General features: G+C 53.2%; 1 protein-coding gene across 10 annotated transcripts in view; it reads right to left on the minus strand.

Moving 5' to 3' along the window:
• Window positions 1-4,359: 4,359 nt before the first annotated feature.
• Window positions 4,360-18,197, minus strand: part of GDPD5 (glycerophosphodiester phosphodiesterase domain containing 5) — an 82,645-nt gene continuing 68,807 nt past the window's right edge. For 9 of the 10 annotated variants that reach the window (XM_045508806.2, XM_010973147.3, XM_045508804.2 and 6 more), the window contains 8 exons: window positions 15,180-15,262; window positions 13,891-14,041; window positions 13,121-13,339; window positions 12,322-12,479; window positions 11,947-12,094; window positions 10,644-10,726; window positions 7,725-7,837; window positions 4,360-5,180 (listed from right to left, as the gene is read on the minus strand). In XM_045508806.2, the coding sequence (XP_045364762.2) occupies window positions 5,032-5,180; window positions 7,725-7,837; window positions 10,644-10,726; window positions 11,947-12,094; window positions 12,322-12,479; window positions 13,121-13,339; window positions 13,891-14,041; window positions 15,180-15,262 (1,104 nt within the window). In that variant the 3' untranslated portion in view covers window positions 4,360-5,031. Of the gene's footprint in view, window positions 5,181-7,724; window positions 7,838-10,643; window positions 10,727-11,185; window positions 11,325-11,946; window positions 12,095-12,321; window positions 12,480-13,120; window positions 13,340-13,890; window positions 14,042-15,179; window positions 15,263-18,197 lie in introns of those variants that run through there. The other variant, XM_045508807.2, reaches the window with a different exon arrangement.

Genomic DNA, 18,197 nt, shown 5'->3' on the forward strand with positions numbered 1-18,197 from the left:
GGAGGCCCCATGGGGAAGTACAGAGCATTGGGGAGCTCAGAAGGGGCATTGAACCCAGTTGGAGCAGTCAGAGAAGGTGTCCCTGAGGGGGAACCATCAGACTGAGAAGAGTAGGTAGAATTAGCCAGGTGAAGGGAAGGGAGTAGAGGGAGTAAGTCTCCACCTGAGAGAACAGTCTGTGGACTCAGAGGGAAGAAGGGCATGAGGTTAGAGCCTAGGCTGAGAAGGAAGTTGGCCCTCTCTCTCTAGTGAGTTCTCTGTTCTCAAGGAAGCCCTGTGGGGAAGTGAAAAGAGCTGGCTCTGAAGACTGATCTGGGTTCTAATCCTGCGTCTACCACTGACTCACTGTGTGACCTGCACAAGTCACTCCCCCTTCAGGTTCCTAATCTGAAATGGGGTCGTAATGCCTCCCTCATGCAGTTGTTGTGACTTGGTGACTATTAAATGGATTGTATGAGAGGTGCTTGGTACACAGTACAAGCTCAACAAATGTTTCCTCACATGTTTTTTACTATGTGTTCTAGTTGCTTTTATGTCCATAATTTCATTTGATCCTCACAAACCTGAAAATTTCTTTAAACTCTTTCCTCCCTTTTTAAAGTTTGTCATGCAGTAACAATCACACAGAGGGAACCTGTCCTTTGGAGGTTGCTGTGAGGATCAAAGGAGGAGTGTTTGTGAAAGCATTCTACAGACTGAAAGGCTGGTTGGGGTCTGGCCATTACAAACATATAGACTCTGCTTGCACACCTCCAGGGACAGGGCGCTCACTCCTTTATGTGGCACCTTACTGTAGGGGAGCAGAGCTCTGCTATCTGCCCCTTGCCTCTCCTTCCATTCTCTTGATATCAGCTGCTCTGCCTCCTCTGAGACTGCTTTGCCCTGGAAGTCAGATTTGCCTAGTAGTCAGTCTGGCTTTCACTGCTCATTCCTTATCCTGGGTGGTGGATCCCTTGTCTCAGCATCAAAGGAAATTAGCTCTCTGGTGGGCAGGGTCTAAGGAAGTTAGCTACTTTGCCCAAGTAGAGGGGCTGGGGCCTGAATCCACCTGGCTCTAGACTCTGCATACCTAGTGGGTTAGCCACACTTGGTAGGGTTGGGGTGTGTCCCAAGAAACAGTCCAGGACCAGAGGAAGGAGGTGAGAGCAGTCATGGGAGCATGCTGCCCCTATTCTTTTCTCTGCTGGCTGAGAAAGCAGCCGCACTCTGAGCTGAGGCTCAAGAGGGCAGGTCATATCAGCACAGGAGGGACTTCTCTCTACAGAGATGTGACTTCTCTCTGCAGAGATATCCTGGCACAAAGGGTTGCCTGGAGAGGGGAAGGAGTCCCCTCCTGGGAAGTGCGCTAGTACTTTTTCATTCATTCTCCTGCTGTCTACTGTGCTGGGCACTGGACACAGTAGGACATCAGACCCCGTTTCCACCCTAGAGATTTCCAGTCTTGGCGCTGAAGGACACCCTGTTGGAACATGAAGGGTAGGGAATTCCCAGGCAGGGCTTGATGCAGTTTTCTCCCATCCAAGCTATGAGTCTAGGCGTCTCAAGCTGAGGGTCCTGACACAGACTGAGGGACCCACCCCCTAGACATTGACATGCGACCCTGTCTCTCTTTCATACCCACATCCACTCACACAAACACACTCAGACTTGTAGATACCAGACAGCCAGGGCAGCCCTGGATCCTAAGTCCCCAAGTGTACCTGGCACTTACCTGGCCATGACCTCTCCCAGGCACTCTACAGCTGCTGCTCCTGCACTGACCACTCCTGTCTGTCCTGCTGCCTGCAGCCCTGGCAGCCTGGGCTCCAATGTCCCTGCCGCTCTGCCTGGACTCCCTCTCAGGCTCAGCTGCAGGAGGACAAAGGGGCTGGATGCCAGAGGGGAAGGGAGGGGAGTTAGGAGGATGGGGAGGAGGGGATGCTGGGCTTTTGTTCTACTCTTGGACCAACCCTGGGAAGGGAGAAGGGAGGAGGGTGGGGGTAGATGTGGGATTGACTGTATGTACAACTCTGGGATCCGCATGCCTGGATTGGGAGTGATTTGGCACTAGCTGTGCCCCTGAATGATACATGGATGTGAGGGTGGGGGACGGGGTGTGGGGGCTGGGGGGGTTAAGTGTGCAGGTGTTCCAGAATACCTGTATGTAAGTGTGGAAGTGCATGGGGACATGGTGACTGTGTGGCATTGGGGTGGGTGTGATTGAGTAGCTGTAGGTGTGACTAAGAATGTAACTGCACAGTTTAGAGGTCTGGGTTTTTCTCCTGCCTCTATATGACTCTGTACTGTGTTCCTACATGACAGCAGATATGTCACTGTGGGATTTCATGTATCTGGTTATATGCCTTCTGTATCCCTATCTGTGTCTGTATCCCTATGTGATAGTTCATTTCTGTGTGTAACGGGGGGCTGTCTCATGGACTGTGTGTGTGGACAGCATGTGGTCCTGGGGCTGTGGTATGGTGTGAGTTGAGGTGGTTTTTACTCGACAGTGTACTTGCCTTGGAGAGGGCACAGTGAGGCAGGTGTGGTGTTAATGGGCTGGCCTGGTGGGGGTGGGGGTGAGAACAAAGTAGCTCTGGGCTGGCCTGGCCTCCTAGAACTAGAGGAAAGTGGTTCCACAGGCTGGTGTCTGATCACTTGCTACCTCTACGAAGGGTCACAGGGCCTGTGTCTGTGGGGCAGGCAAGGGGATTTGCCTTCATGGAAGATGGCACCAGTTTGGGAGGAGGTTGTCTAGATAAGAGCCTCAGTGGTCCTGGGGCACCTGGAGCCTGGTCCTGGGACTCACCATGCAGCTCCAGGGTGATCACTGCCCACCCCTTCAACCCAGCTCTTCATCTCAGCAGGCAAGATGGTCTAGTTGCGACTCCTGCTCTGCTAATCTTATTGGGGTTACTGTGACACTCAAGAGGGTTTGTGAGTGAAACCCAAGTGCCATGTAGTCTGTGAGGCTGGGATCCTGTAGGAACCTGCCCCCCAGAGGTTCAGGCAGGCCAAGTTTGTGGAAAGAGTCATGATGGGAGAGGGTCACTGTGATGCTGGCCAAGTGTGTGTTTGATGGGGAAGAGTCTGTTCTGTGGACTTTGCTCCGGGGAATGGTGTATCCCATAAAAAAGGGGTGTATGTGTTGCTGTGTGTTAAAGGATGTGAGCGATTCGGGCACCTTTACACCTATACTTGAGAAGGAAGGCCCTGGAGGGTATGGAGGGTGGACTCAGCCTGGAAAGGTCTCACCCACTAAAGCTAAGAGAGGAAGGAAGGAGTAGGTCTTCAGGGGTGGCAGGAAGAGAAGGGCCTGTTTCTCTGTAAAGGGCAGTTAGGCCATCCTCCACAGACAAAGGAGGACCCACGGAGAGCATTAGGAAGGTAGACTTCTCAGTAACCCCTCAGGTCGAGGGACAGAAGCTAGGATTGACCACAGGCTGTGGGCTTAGCTGAGGGTGGAGAGGGGTCCACCCATCTGCCCAGCTAGGGGATGGTCTCCATCCTTCTTCCATTGTTTGGGATGAGGGGAGGCAGCTAGACTGCCTCTGCATTGGGGAATGGGTGGGTGGGGTACAGTGTAGGGCTCTGGTAAGAGTGGGATGCTGACTGGCTGTTCCACTCAGAACTCCCAGTCCCCCCTCCCCACTCCTGAAGACTCCAGGATCTCAAGTTGCCCAAGTGTGGCCAGGAGCCTGGGACATGCTGGCCAGTGGGCCCAGGGACACTGACTGGACAGGAAAGGGCTGGCAGGAAAGGTCAATTGTGTTTTTTTGGGAAGGACTGCCAGAGGCTGGAGAGGAGGTTACTGGGGCATTTGGGTGGGGCAGTGTGCCCCACTCCTGACCCAGACATTACAAGTTTCACTCACACTTCTTGGTGCCCAGGAGAGGCTGGAGCTGACCTCTGCCCCAGGAAGGGAGCACTTGGCAGATGTCTGAAAGTGATACTCCCTGGGGCCAGATACTCCCCCCCCCGGGGGGGGTGGATTCCGGCTCTGCCACTTCTAAGCTGTGTGGCTGTGGACAGTCACTTTACCTCTCCAAGACTGTCTCCTGCATGATATGGGGACATGGGTTCCCAAGCCCAGGGCTGTTAAGGAAGCCCTGGCACTGGGTGAGGCAGGGGAAGGGCACCACCATGCCACTCTCCCATTCATTTCTGAGAGTGGTTCTTCCTGTCATGGGACCTGAATCCCAAACCCAACAAGCTCTGTCCCCACCATTCCACTGACAATTCAGAGATGACACATGTCAAGGTGGCAGCTTTAATCATCTTGGCCAAGGTCCCTCAGGCTCCCACTGCTGTAGGCCTCCTTGGCCATATACCCACCCTTTACCATGCTTGAACACTTTTCCCACGTGGCCCCTGCCCTGTGCCCACTGACGTGGGAACCTGAGGTTGTGTCAGTTTGTGGATCTCCTGGGCCCTCAGGCCAGTCTGCCCTGGAGGCCTGTTGGACACTTGGGTGTGGGATCCATCAGCCCCAAGCCTGCTCTTCTGGCCATCTCCAGCTGCTCCTAGGGGATGGCTCAGGCCCTCTCGGGCAGGGCCAGCAGCAGCAGGAGGCTGGACAGGGAGGAGGAGTGTCTCCACCACTGCAGCAGTGTTCCTCCCAGGCCAAGCTTCCTTGTGGGTTGAGACTGATGGAAGAGCACAGGCCCTCTAGGCAGGAGAGACATGAGAAGTCTGTTTCCTTGCAGCGCAGACAAGAGAACAGACATACGGGCACACATGGCTCCACATCCTCCATTGCCACAGGGGTCATGGAATAGCCCAGTGACCCCTCAAAGCTTCCAGAATAGGATGCAAGGGAGGGCCTCAGGGAGAGGAGCAGGCCCCAGGCCACAAACTTCCCAGAAGGAGCCCTGGGCCTGCAGGGGCATCTGGGAGGCTGGAGAGGGGAGCCCCTCCAAGAGAGGCCATGGCTGACAAGGGGCTGGAGCCGACAAGGAGGCCGTGGAGTTGGCTCTTGGAGCATGCTTCTGCTAGCTCTCCAGGCTTCCCTGTTCTCCACATGAGGTACAGACTGGACAGATCAGTCTTCAGCTAATGCCCACTCTGGTCTGTGAGGATCTTGGCGCGGCTGCTGCTCCCTCGGGGGGCCACAGGGGCAGTGGCGCTGTTGGCGTACATGTCATAACTGTTGTCCGAACATACAGAGAGCTCATCGGAGACCTCCATGCCATCGCTGATCTCTGTTGGGCCAGAGGAGGCAGAATGTGAGTGTGGGGAGGAGAGGAATGGACAAGGATGGCAGCAGATGCAGTGGGAAGAATGGTCTGTGGCAACAGGTGTGATATTGAGTTTGGCATTCAAGGCCCTCCTTGGTCTCTGTGAACCCTCTGGCTGCACCTCAGTCTCCTCTCCCCTGGAACTCTACCTTCCAGCCACAGAAAACTATGTGCACCCTCATGAGCTTGCCATGCACGTGTTTACTCTCCTCAGGGCTCTGCATATACTGGCCTGTCTCCTGGGAGCGATCTCCTGATACTACCTCCTTTTCTTAAAATCTGGCTAAATTCTTCTTATTTCTATTATTGCAGCCTCCTCTTGAGCCCCCAGGCCAGGGTGGTGCCTCCTCATGGCTACCCTGCTCCCACCTGCCCCATCATACCCTGTACTGTCACTGTCTGTGGCCCCCACCGGCTGAAGCACTTTAAGGACAGGGGTGAGGTCTGGGCATCTGTGTGTCCCCAGTACCTGGCACAGTGCTGGACACATAGCAGAGGCTCAGAAAAGGTCTGCTGAAGGAAGCTAAGCCCACCCCAAGGGGACTCAGGGTACCTTGGGGGGCTGAGGGTCCCTGAAGAGGACTTCTCAACCTGGAGTGGGCAAGGTGTGAGACCTGTGGCTGACTCCTCAGGGCCAGGACTCAGAAGGTGCTAGGCCTCTCTGGCACTGCAGAAGGGGGTGGAGGGGGGTGGTTCGGGCCTGGGGGACAGAACTTGCCAGGCCTAGGTGCTAGCCTCCTGCCTTCCATTCATTCTACCCACCCTTTCTCACTTCTCTGGGCCAGGCACAGTGCAGGAGCCAGACGACCAAGGGTACCCTGGCTTGGCCCCTTCTAAAACCTCCCCAGTGTCGTCAGAGGGCTGTGGGACACCAGGGGGAGGCACTCCAACCCAGCTTCGGTGCTTAGGGAAGGCTCCCAGGAGAAGGGTTTCTGAGCAAGGGTAGGAGAAATTAAGTACACCCAAAAGCAAGAATCTGTGTATCTTAAGCACTTATAACAGTGCCTGGCATGTATTTGTGGAAGGAATAAAGGAGTGAATGAGTAGATGTTCACAGGCTCCTGAGAGTCAGCCTCACTGGGCTCTGGTTCATTTAAGCTGTGTATACCAAGTACCCCTCTGGGTCAGATGTGGCACTAACCCTCCCAAGTACCCTGTGAGGGGAAGCTAGCCCATTTTACAAATGAGAGGAGTCTGATGCTGAGGGAGGTTAGATCATGTGCTCTTGTGCACACAGCTGGGGGATAAGCTGATATTTGAATCCAGGTCCATCTGGCTCCTAAATGTCTCTCAAATCTTTCCTCTCTGTTTCCATGCCCACATCTCTCATCTGAATTACTGGTTTCCTTGCCCCCAGCTTCCCCCTCTAACCCACCCTCCACCCTTGTTAGGGGTTGATTTGTGTTTCCCAAAATTCATATGTTGAAGTCCTAATCCCAGCACCTCAGAATGTGACCTTTGGAAATAAGGTCATTACAGATGTAATTAGTTAAGATGAGGTCATCAGGGTGGGCTCTAATCCAAAATGACTGGTGTCCTTATAAAGAGGGGACCTTTGGACACAGAGATGCATCTACAAGCAAAGGGGAGAGGCCAGGACCAGATCTTTCCCTCACAGCCTTGCTTACACCTTGATAATGGACCCTTGGCCTTCAGAACTGAGATAATACATTTTGGTTTTTAAGCCACTCAGTTCATGGTACTTTATTACAGCCTTATGGTAACAAAGAAAAATCTACCTGTAATCCTCTTCTGCTATCAGAACAAAGCCCAAGCTCCTGACCACACACACTCGAGGCTCAAGTTCTTCCCAAGTGCCATCCTGGGGTGAGTCAGCCAGAGGCCGTCCCTTCAAGCCAGGTACAATGATGTTTAGTTCTTGTTGCCCAGCAAGCAGTGCCCCCTCACTACCTCTGAACACATGCTGTTCCTGCCTGGAATGTCCTTCCTTCCCATTTCAGCTATATCCCCTCGTAAAGTAGGTCCTAAAACCTTCCTAACTGCTCCAGGGAGCTCTGAACCCTTCTGTCCTCCTTGCACCCCACTCTGGCTCAGCACCCCCATCTGTTAGAGCTCTCATGACACCTAATTTTCCATGTGTGTGTTTACAGCTGCCTCCCCCATCAGACTGGGAATGTCAACAGGGGTTAGCGGCAAGCTGAGGTGAAATCAGTATTTGTGGGGTCTGTGTATGAACCAGGCATGGCAGGATGGGCCTTCAAAGCAGACTCCTCCCTCCACCCCTGTATGTCACCCTTGCACACCACCCGTAGGGCTAACACTAATCCACAGTACCTGGCTGCATGTGGAAGGGTGCACATTTCTGTGTGTGTGTGTGTATTTGCGTACCTCTGGACCAGTGTGGGCATGAAGCTAGGTGGATATCTGTGCCGTGTCCCTACTGGTATGTGCTGCGTGTGAAGTGTGTACATATCCACCTGTGTGCACGTGTTGGGTGCAGAGAACAGAGCACAGAGCCTATCTCAACCTATCTGCAGGGCTGCACACCTGAGAAGATGAGTTTCTCCTTCATGATGCTGACGTCCCGGCTGGTCCGGCGTACCGCAGCGCTCAGCATGATCTGCTCAGGGTTGTAGCTCCGTATGCCACCCAGGCGCCACCTGCAGAGACAGCCCCATGGGCATCAGGTCCTTCCCCACCCTTCCTGGGAGCAGGGATCTTGCCCACTCCCATGTTCTCTCTGGATCTGGCCTGAGACCAGCAGGACTCTTGTCCTGTACAGATGGGGAAGCTGAGGCCCAGAGAAGGGCAGAGCTGGGGCTTGAGTCAGAGTCTGCTCTCAGCCAGGGCTCTCCAGTCCTCTTACTTCTAGAACCCTAAATCTACTCCCCTTGCCCAGGAAGATGGTTTGGGGTTGGTTACTTATGTTTCAGGTGCCCCCAGTTATACACCTAGCTCTCTTTGGATAGGAGAAATTTGGGGGTGGGGGTTTCTTAGCAGGCATGAACTCTGATGACCCACCTAGGGTACACACCAGTCTTGAGGAGCCCCAGCTGATGTCACCTACAGCTCCACCATCAGAACCAGGCTGAGTGAAGCCAGTGAGGAACCCCCAGAGGAAGTGAAGGAAAGCAGGGAGGGGAGGGGAGACAGCAGGGAGCTTATCTTCACGGGTGCACAAGGCAAGGGTGCTGGAGTGACTTCAGGGTGGGGCCTGCTGCTGCTCTGTTCCAACAGCCTTGGAAGAGTGGGGTGCATAATCCCTAATGGGGAGGGACAGGCTGGGGTGTTACCCCTTTAATGATGGGGAAAGGTGGGGGCAAAAATTAATTGAATGGGCTGAGAGATGGGGCTGCATAGGTCATGTAGGGACCAGGCGGAGCTGGGAGAACTTGGGCTCCTTTGCCCAGCCCTGGGTACAGTTTTTGCTGTTACAGTTTTTCTGAACTAGCCCCAAATCCCTGGCCTTTGAACTTGTATTTTTCTTGGAACCTAGACAGAAGGACTCATTTGACCCCCATCCCCACTCAGGGAAGTGGGGATCAGTTTGGAAACAAAAACCCAATCCCTCAGGGCCCTGAGCCCTGCTGGAGTCGGTGGAGGGAGCCCAGACTTCACCAGAAATTGGTTGTTTCCAAATGGGATCAGCGCAGCAGAAATGAACAGAAAGGACAGGCAGACAGGTGGATGAATAAAGCAGACAGACAAGGGGAAAGCCAGAGGCAGAGGGGAGGGCAGCCGGCACTCTTGCTGGGCTGGCTGCCCTACATGTCCATGAGGACAGCATTTGGGTCTCTTACTTATCGCTGTGTCCACCCCACCCCCTAGCACTGAGTACTATAACTACTTGATTAGTGAATGAATGGAAATATGAGGCCCACAGGGAAATGATCTTCTTCCATAGGGTCCTCTCCTCCATCAGGCCTTTCCTGACCCCCAGGAAGACAGTGATGCTGCCCTGGTTGTATCCATGGAGCACACTGGGGCTCTGGGTGGGAAGGCCTGACTCCTTGCTACAGGCCCAGTACAGACCCAGCCACCACGTGTGTACATATGCCGACTGAGATGGTGGAAGGACCAGGTAAATGGCTGTTTGCTGGGTTCAGTCCCACAGTCAGGGAGCACGGAGTTCCTCCTAGAAGCTGGTCAGTGAAGGTGCCTGACCCAGGAAGGCCCAAGGCACTTGACCAAGGGGGACTTGGATCCCCAAGACTTAGGTCTTACCTTGGAAATTAACATTAAACCCAGGAGGAAAGTGTCAGGCCCGGCCGGGTCTGGACAGCAAAGTACATCAGGGATAGGAAGCTCAACCACTGGGGATCCTTCCCAGAGGAAAGTGGGGGATGCTGTGCACATAGGGGGAGACGTGTGGTGGGAGTCAGAAAGTGAAGAAGTGATAGGAACAGATGAGAGAGACAGACAGAAAAATAGAGAGTGAGCGATGTGAGAGGTGGGGAAGCAACAGGTGGGCAGGGAGAGATAGAACTTGATAGGCTGTGTGGCAGGTAGTGGTGAAGGCCCTGCCCAGAGTGCCAAACTTGGGAGTGGAGGTAGGGGTGATGCCAAGGAAGAACCCCCTCCCCAGAGGGAAATGCTTTGGTGCTGAGAGAGGCCAGGTCAGCAACCTACAAGGAAACACTTATTCCTTGTCTGTGGGAAGAACAGAGAGCAGAGGGACACACACAGCAAGACGGGAAGAGAGAAGGGAGGACTGCAGGGGAAAGGAGGGGAGGGGAGGAGGCTTCAGGCAGGGAAGGTGTCTGGGAGGGTGACCCGGGCCCAGGGCTCTCAAGAGGCAGGCTTTTGAACGGAAGTGGAGAAGGGGCGGTGAGAAGGGAGAAAGAGGAGCAGGAGGAGGAGGACCACACCAGAATTACCTGATCAAGTGATAGCTGTGAGATGCCAGAGTGCAGCAGAGAGGGGGAAAGGGAGGGAGAGAGAGGAGGGACATGCGCCGGATCAGAGCAGTATGGGACAGAGAGAGAACATCAGTCAAGAATAAAACCCCAGCCCACTGCTTTATGGCTGAGTTGGGGCCCCGGCTTGGCCCTAAAACCTCCCTGGGACCAACCCCGACCTCCCCTGTGGCTACCACCCCAGCTGTTGTCCTGAGGGGTGGAGAGATCTGCAGCCTGGCATGACTGTGTGAGTGCTGTGGGAACCCATACCCTAGGTGACAGGCAAGGAGACAAGCCTGGAGGGGAACCAAAACTTGCCCAAGTCCACACAGCAAATCCTGGCACAGCTTGGCTCGGGACTCCCAGCTGGTTGCTCATTCCAGAAGCCACCCTGCTCTGGCTGAGAGGGGACGGGCTGGGGGCCACTGGGAGGCCTCCTCCCCTGAACAGGGCTGTCTGGTCAGGACAACTCCTGGCTGAGGGCTCAGGAGGACGTTCACCTGGCTAGGGTCGGGGCTGGCCTGTCTTGGGCAGGGAAGGCCATGGAAGGTAGTCAGGGCCTACTCACTTTTGGAGCACGAAGATGCCAATGATGAGGGTGAAGGAGATCAGGTCGGCAGTGACCCACATGAGGCAGTACTCGTCCGGGGGCTGTGGACAGATGGCCCATGGCCAGCCTCCAGTCATGGCTGGTCCAGACCAAGGGTCCATGGGCAGGAGGACCCCACATCACAATCAGGGAGGGGCAGAGGAGGTCCTGGAGGGGGCTTGAGATTATACTTTGTAGAGGTGGGCTCTAGGCACCGGGTTTGGGTGTGTGTGTACACAGGATAAAAGAGATCTGTGCAGTGTTCAGAGTAGAGGTGGTATGTGTTAAACCTAGAAGGTCTGTGTGCTTAAGGGCCTTAAAGCGAGAGCTGAATAATGAAAGACAAGTAGCTGAACATGAGGGTGTGATGTGACTAGCAGGTGTGTATGTGAAGAGGTGTGTGGCATCCATGTGGCTATCATTGTAGGGTGTGGAGTGTGGGGGCTTCCTCCCCAGGGGATGCGTAGAGAGGGGACAGGGAGGGCAAAGCCTCCAGACCGGCCAGGCCTCCCACCCCCTCGATCTCAGGTAACGTGTGGAGGAGGGGTTGGGGCTGGGTGAGGGGCACTTCCTGCTGTTGGTCAGCTCCTGTGGCCTCAAATTTTGTGCTCATAGCTCCTGCCGCCACAGTCAGTTACATCATCTCATTCCAAGCTGAGCCTTCAGAGATTTTAAAGGACAGTGGGTGAGTAGACGGAGATAACCACCCGTAACCTAGATCTGGTTCACTGTCATTGTCTTAGCTGTTAATGGGACTGTCCATCTGCCTTGCATGTCCTCAGGGAGGTGGCAGTGGGAACACAGAAGGGAGGTCAAGGGCTCCCCAAGCTCCCTGGTTGGCAGAACTGGGACTGGAATGCAGGCCTGTCTTCAGGTGCTGGGTCAACCAGCTGAAAACTGGTCTTACTGGCTGTAATCTCTGAACAGATTTTAATGTTCCTTATTCTTGTCTTATTACCCTCTTTCCCCAATGACTTCCCTTCCTTTAAAACAAAACATAATAATCCCCCAAACCAAAAAAGCCCAAGGAGGTATTTATTTTTCTAGGGCTCTTGATGTTTTTCATCATGTGGCTCAGGCCCAGGTTCCTCCTACCTCCCAGCACCTTGGTGCAGACCCCAGAGGCCATAGGAATCCTCTTCGTGCCTCATGGCTGTCCCCCCCACCTGCCTGCACTCTTCCACCCTGAGACCTCCCCAGAGAGACAGCCCCAAGTGTGGAAACTGCCTCCCACCCCAGGTGTCACAGGCAGCTCTCTGCTGCCAACATCCCCCCAACTCACCATGATCCAGAGTGGGGAAGGCACCTGGGACAGGGTGTGGGAGTTGTCAGAGGTGACAGACGGGACCCCCGCGCACCACAGCAGGGAGAAGAGCCACGGGGCATTGACTGTGTAGAGGTTCACAGTCAGATTCCAGGATGCATAGTCCCTGTGGGGCAGGGACAGAGGCTGGTTGGCCCTTGGACCAGTATTGGAAGCTTGTAAAGCAGGGCCCTTCACAACCTCATGCCATCCTCACAACTGACCCTGGAGGAAGGCATCCCCACTCCCAGAGGGCCAAGCTCACATACAACCCAGGTCTGCCTGATTGTTCGCCATCTCTGCTTTTTGGACCCTGAGCCCCGTGAGTCCAGTCCTCCAGGTGAGTCTGGGCACCTGAGCTCCTGGCGGGACACCTGAGTGTAACGCAGGTTCAGCCACTGGATGTGGCCTCTCCGCAGGCTGGCAGCTGCCTCCTTGGAACCCGATGTCTGCTGGAAGCCAGGAGCCACCTTCCGCACGAAGGGCCTCTGCCTATTAGGCAACCACAGGACCTGCGGGCAGGAGAGGAGCAGCTTCAGATTTCTCTTCTGTAAGGTGGGGTTAGGATGTCTACCCCTCCCTAATGGAGTACCTGGAGGGGGTAAAAGTGAGAGGACCTGGCATGCAGTGAAAACTTACATGTAATAATCATCTCCAGGGACGACTCAGTCCCAGCCAAGGCTGGGAATTGCTCTGGCAACACCTCAGGAAGTTTCCCCTCCAGACCCAAGTCAGGACAAGACTGATAATCTCTCAAACATCAGTTACTCTGCATGTGGCCACCAGTGTCCAGTGTGCTGTCATAGTTGGTATTGGATATTACACCACAAGGATGTGGGCAACACTTCATAGAAGTACTGTGTTCCCAAGAACGGGCCCTGCTTCTGCCCTTTGTGCATTTTAAAGAACTTTCTTGTTCCCTCTTGACTCCATGATGACCCTGTCAGGGAGGCGAGGGGCATGCTACCCTCATTTTACAAATGTGGAAGCTGAGGCCTGAAGAGAGCATGTGGTGAGTTTATTGCTGGAGCAAGACTCCAGGCAGGCTGGGGGTGAGGGTGCGAAGCAGGGCAGGGCTGGGTGGTGCTCCCGGAGGGGAAGGGCAGGGCTCCCTAGGGGTAGAGCTGGATGAGACTGGGCTGCAGGACCTCACCTGGTGCTGGGGGAAGCCCGAGTGCAGTAGGGCCTCCAGCGTGACGTTGAGGAAGCTGCTGCGATAAGGGTGCTCCCGTGGTGGGTCACGCAGGTTGAGCAGCAGTGTGGCATTGCCCTTGGCCAGCTCCAGGAGCTCCACTAGGCTGCAGATGGACTGGTTTTGGGCCTCCCTGTGGTCGGAGGGTGACAAGGAGCTGGCCGTCCAGAAGGGGTCCGTCTGGCAGAGACAGGGACGCACGTAGCTTATCTCACCAGTCCTATGGGGCCTCCGTGTGCCTTCCTGGCTGCCAAACTTGGAGACCCCTGATCTGTCAGTGTCTGCTGGTGTGTGCAAGTCAGGCAAATTGAAGGCTGTGGCCCTGTGGGGCTCCAGGAGAACCCATTCTAGCCTCTCTGTCCCAGTCTGCTTACCAAAAGATTGATTCCCTTGGAACCTCTCCCAGACCTCAGTAGTTTCTCCTTCAGTAGCATTTCAGACCAGAGAACAAACCTTCTACAGTTTTGCAGCTTTAACAACTTCAACTATTAACCATTAAAATCATTATCAAATTTTTCTGGTGGGGAGACAGAACCAGACAAGCAGTGACACCCACGACATCTAGGCTGCAGTGGCAGGAGCCCAAGGAAGCCACTAACCAGCCTGGCTGTGAGTCGGGGAAGCTCAGTGTGTAGGGGTCACCTGAGCTGATGGCTGCCCCTGGCCCCCTCACTCCTTGGGGTCCCCACCCATGCTTTCCATGCCTAGGACTGGGACAGGTGCTGCCAGACCTTCAGGAACCACTGGCCGGCATTGAGCCTCTGCAGGAAGGTCCAGTTGAGCATGGAGGCAGGCCTGCGGGCAAGCTCCGGGAACTCCTCCTCCACGTTGGTGGTGCGTTGCAGGGTGGTGTCGTGCATGAGGAAGGGCACACCGTCCAGGCTGTGGGAGGGTTGGGGCCATGGAGTCACTGCCCACCTAGGTCCCTTACCTGCCCCTCCCACACACTCCTCCTCGCCCACCTATACCAACCTACCAGGCAGGCTCTGCCCCTCTCTAGGTCTCAGGTTCCCATCTGCAGACGGAGGTCAGTGGACTAAATGACTCCCTCTGGCTCTCTCTGAGGGTCAGACAGGGGTGGGGACTGCTGAGGGGGGAAGAGCTGGGCCTATTCTCTTAGCAGTCTTGGAAGGTAGGTGCTATCTCATTTGATAATGGGGAAACTGAGGCTGGAGAGAGCAGTATCTAACTGAAGGCCCACCAGAAAAATAAATGGTAAAACTTGGCTTAGAACCCACTCCACATGAAGCCACTATCAGAATAGTGCAAATGCAAGCCCTTTTGACAGATTCCACCCTACCATTATCCTGGTCTACCTTGCTGGGGTTACCAGTAGCCCCATAAAGTAGCTTAGTGTGAAACAGTACAAGGCACCTGTGCTCCTCTTCCTCAAGGAGTTTTTCTACCATCTGCTAGAAAGTTTTGATAAATACACAATTCTGTGTCTATAATGGGAATCATGTCCTCACATATGTGGTGCCCTTGTTCAATACACAACCTGTGGACCTATAAGTGGCAGCCCTGTCCCTCTCCTCTTCTCAGAGATGTTATCAGATCAGTGTGGATTCTCCTTGCCCTTTACACTAACACATACTTACACATCTTACATATCTATGTGTAGAAAATGTATAAATCATTTTTAAGTGATCCTTAAAATTGTAATTGACATCACAGTGAATGTATCACTCTGCAACTTGCATATTTCACTCATCACAATGTTTGAGCTCCATCTCGCTGAGCCATATAGATAAAGTCTTTACATTAAGTGGATCTGTGGCAGGACTCCAGGTCCTCACCTCAGCCCTGCTTGAACCAAAAGTGTCTTTTTTTCCCCTCCATTTTATATCCTGGAATTTGGCACAATATTTATTTGCACTAACATGGTGCCCTGCAGTGGATAATCCTAGCCTCTGCTCTCCCACCTCCAAGGCTCTGGGACCAGAGGTTTCTCCAGTAGATACCTGGATGTGGATGTGCTGAGGAGAGGAAGAGGTGCTGTCCTCCGGGCCGCCACACCTACCTGATGGTGATGTCAGCCTGGAGTCCATACAGCTTCTGCTCTAGCGCCTTCCTGAAGGACATCAGCGTGTGCTCTGGGGCGAGCTGGGGAGGAAGGTGGTGGTGAGGGGAGGGTTGAGATTTAACTGATGTACTCTTCCCCAGTCAATGGGAAATCTTTCATGTTAGGAGGCTGGTGGAGGCCTGGTTCCAGTTCTCACTCCTCCAAGCAGTAGCTGTGGGGCCCTGGGCACCTACACAGCTTCTCTGAAGCTCAGTTTCCTCATCTGTTAAATCACATCTGCCTCACAAGTTTGAGGGGACAGACAGGGGTGGCTAGTGTTGATGTATATAAATGTAGGGGTGGGAGGGTTTTTTTTTTGTACAGTCCTCTGCCTGTATGCAGTCTTGGGCTGGGCTGAATGCCAAGTTTCCTCCTAATTATACCCTGAGTCCAGGTGGAGATTCCCAAAGGGAGAGGAGAGGGAAGGTAGTATGGCAGAGTTTCAGTCGGGTGACCCATTCCCACATATATATAAACATGACAAGACTATCTCCTGGAGTGTTATAAGGATTAAAAGCCCCTAACACGTTGCCTGACATATAGCAAGTGCTTAATAAATGACAACTGTTAACCCTATAACATATATATCGGAAAATCCTGGTCTAGTCCAAACTCTGCCGTTCACTAAGTTTGTGACTTTCACTGCATCTCTTTATCCTGTGGGCCTCAGTTTCCCCACTTGCCACTTGGGGGTGTACATTCACTGTTCTCTGAGGGTCCTTCCAGTTGAGGGAGTTGGGGTTCTAGTCTCCCTCCCTAGTTGTCTGGTCTGATGATCCTGTCATACACTTCGCTGCCACTGGGGGTCAGCACCATACCAAGGACTAGGCTTGGACCAGGTGTGGTGTGGGATCGAGGACAAGGAGGACTTCTGGCAGAGAGGGATGGGTGGAGCATGCTCCTGTGGATTATCCCATTCCTACCAAGACATGCTTATTCTCATCTTCTCTCCTTCTGGCCATGCTGTTCCCCAGCACAGAACATACTCTGGGAAGCAGCCTGGCAAGGCAAAGGCTTTAGAGCTGAGAAGGAGCAATTTACCTTCCCAGTCACTGACCTGGGCTGTCACTTCACCTTCTGGACCTTGGTTTCTTTAGCTATAAAAAAAAGGGCTGATTTTATCAAGCTCATAGGTGAGGTAACAGACGTCAGCAGTCTCTGCAGTGTGAGCTCCTTTCTTCCCCTTTCCCTCATGTTCCCTGGGGGATGTGCTGCCTTGTCTCTAGGTCTAGTGGGCTGTGTGAGACCACACAGAGGCATCTAGAGAGGTGGATTTACTGCCTGATCATCTTTATATGCCCTGTGCCCAGACCTCCCACAAGTGACCACCTGAGAGGTACCAATGTCCCCTCCCACATGGGCTGGAGTGGCAGCAGGTAGACTAGGTAGACACGAAGAGTGTGGCAGAGGCTATGAAGACCCTTGCGGGGCAGAGGAAGTGTTTGGGAAAGGAAAAATCTTTTCTGGAGGTTTTTTAAACTCAGATCTCCCAGGGTTAGGAGCTGGCCTCCTGGAGAAAGAAGACCCCCACTGCCTTAGGCCTAAGCCCAGGTGGGGTTATTTGTCAGAAATGTGCATGTGGGCCGGGTGGTTAAAAGGCCCAGCTTTGGAGTTGGTCTTATGAAATATTAAAGTACGCCCGTATGCACAGGCCACCCACATAGGAATGATATCTCCAAGGGCACATGGACAGTGTCTCCAAAACAGGGATGAGCACTTGGGCTTACCACACACAGATGTGTGGACCCAGAGTCAACCCCCCCCTCCCACACACCCAGGCAGATACACACAAGTGTAGACACCAATACTTAGGCATTCACAGTGACACAGGGAGATGTGTCAGACCCCATGCCAGCCCCTCAAGAACTACCACCAGGACACAATCAGCCAGGCACACAATGCGGGAAATTGTACAGGACAAATGAGTCCATTTCTTCAACAAATAAACAGCATATGGGGGAAAAAAAGAGGAGCTTTATTATAGACTAAAAGATACTTAGAAGACCTCAGCCATATGCTTCATGTGGGCCCCGTTTCGATCCTAATTTTTCACAACGCAACTATAAAGTATTTTTGAGGCAACAAAGGAAAACTGAACATTGATTCAGTATTAGATAATATTGAGGAATTATTAATTTGGTTGGGTGTAACAGCATTTGTTGTGGTTCTGTTTTAAAAAACCTTTATGGGTTTAGAGGGTGGGAGGGCAGGCATAGCTCAGTGGGTAGCGTATGTGCTTAGCATGCGTGAGGTCCTGGGTTCAATCCCCACTACCTCCATCAAAAATAAGTGAATAAACCTAGTATAACAGCAGCCTTGTGGTTGTGGTTCTGTTTTAAAAACCTTTGTGGGCTTAGAGGGTGGGAGGGCGGGCATAGCTCAGTGGGTAGCGTACGTGCTTAGCATGCGTGAGGTCCTGGGTTCAATCCCCACTACCTCCATCAAAAATAAGTGAATAAACCTAATGTAACAGCAGCCTTGTGGTTGTGGTTCTGTTTTAAAAACCTTTGTGGGCTTAGAGGGTGGGAGGGCGGGCATAGCTCAGTGGGTAGCGTACGTGCTTAGCATGCGTGAGGTCCTGGGTGCAGTCCTCACTATCTCCATCAAAAATAAGTGAATAAATCTAATCACATCCTTCCCTCAAAAAATAAAAAATAAAAAGCCTTTATGTATTAGAAATACATCCTGAAGTAAGAATGAGTAAAATAGTATGTCTGGGATTTGCTTTAAAATGTTGAAGCAGGGGGAAAAAAGCAGATAGATGAAACAAGAATGGTAAAATGTTGATAAATGTTGAAGGTGTATTGCATTATTATACTATTCTTTCCACTTCTGTGAATGTTTGAAATCTTTCTGCTAAAAAAAAATCCACACGAGGGCCACCTTGCTCCCTCCCTCCCCTTGCTCCTTCCACCCTGCCTCAGCACTCCCTCTTGTCCCATGGCCTCCAGAGCAGGTGGGGTGGGTAATGGGGGT

The sequence above is a fragment of the Camelus bactrianus genome, chromosome 10 (assembly GCF_048773025.1).
Source record: "Camelus bactrianus isolate YW-2024 breed Bactrian camel chromosome 10, ASM4877302v1, whole genome shotgun sequence".
Lineage (NCBI taxonomy): Eukaryota > Metazoa > Chordata > Mammalia > Artiodactyla > Camelidae > Camelus > Camelus bactrianus.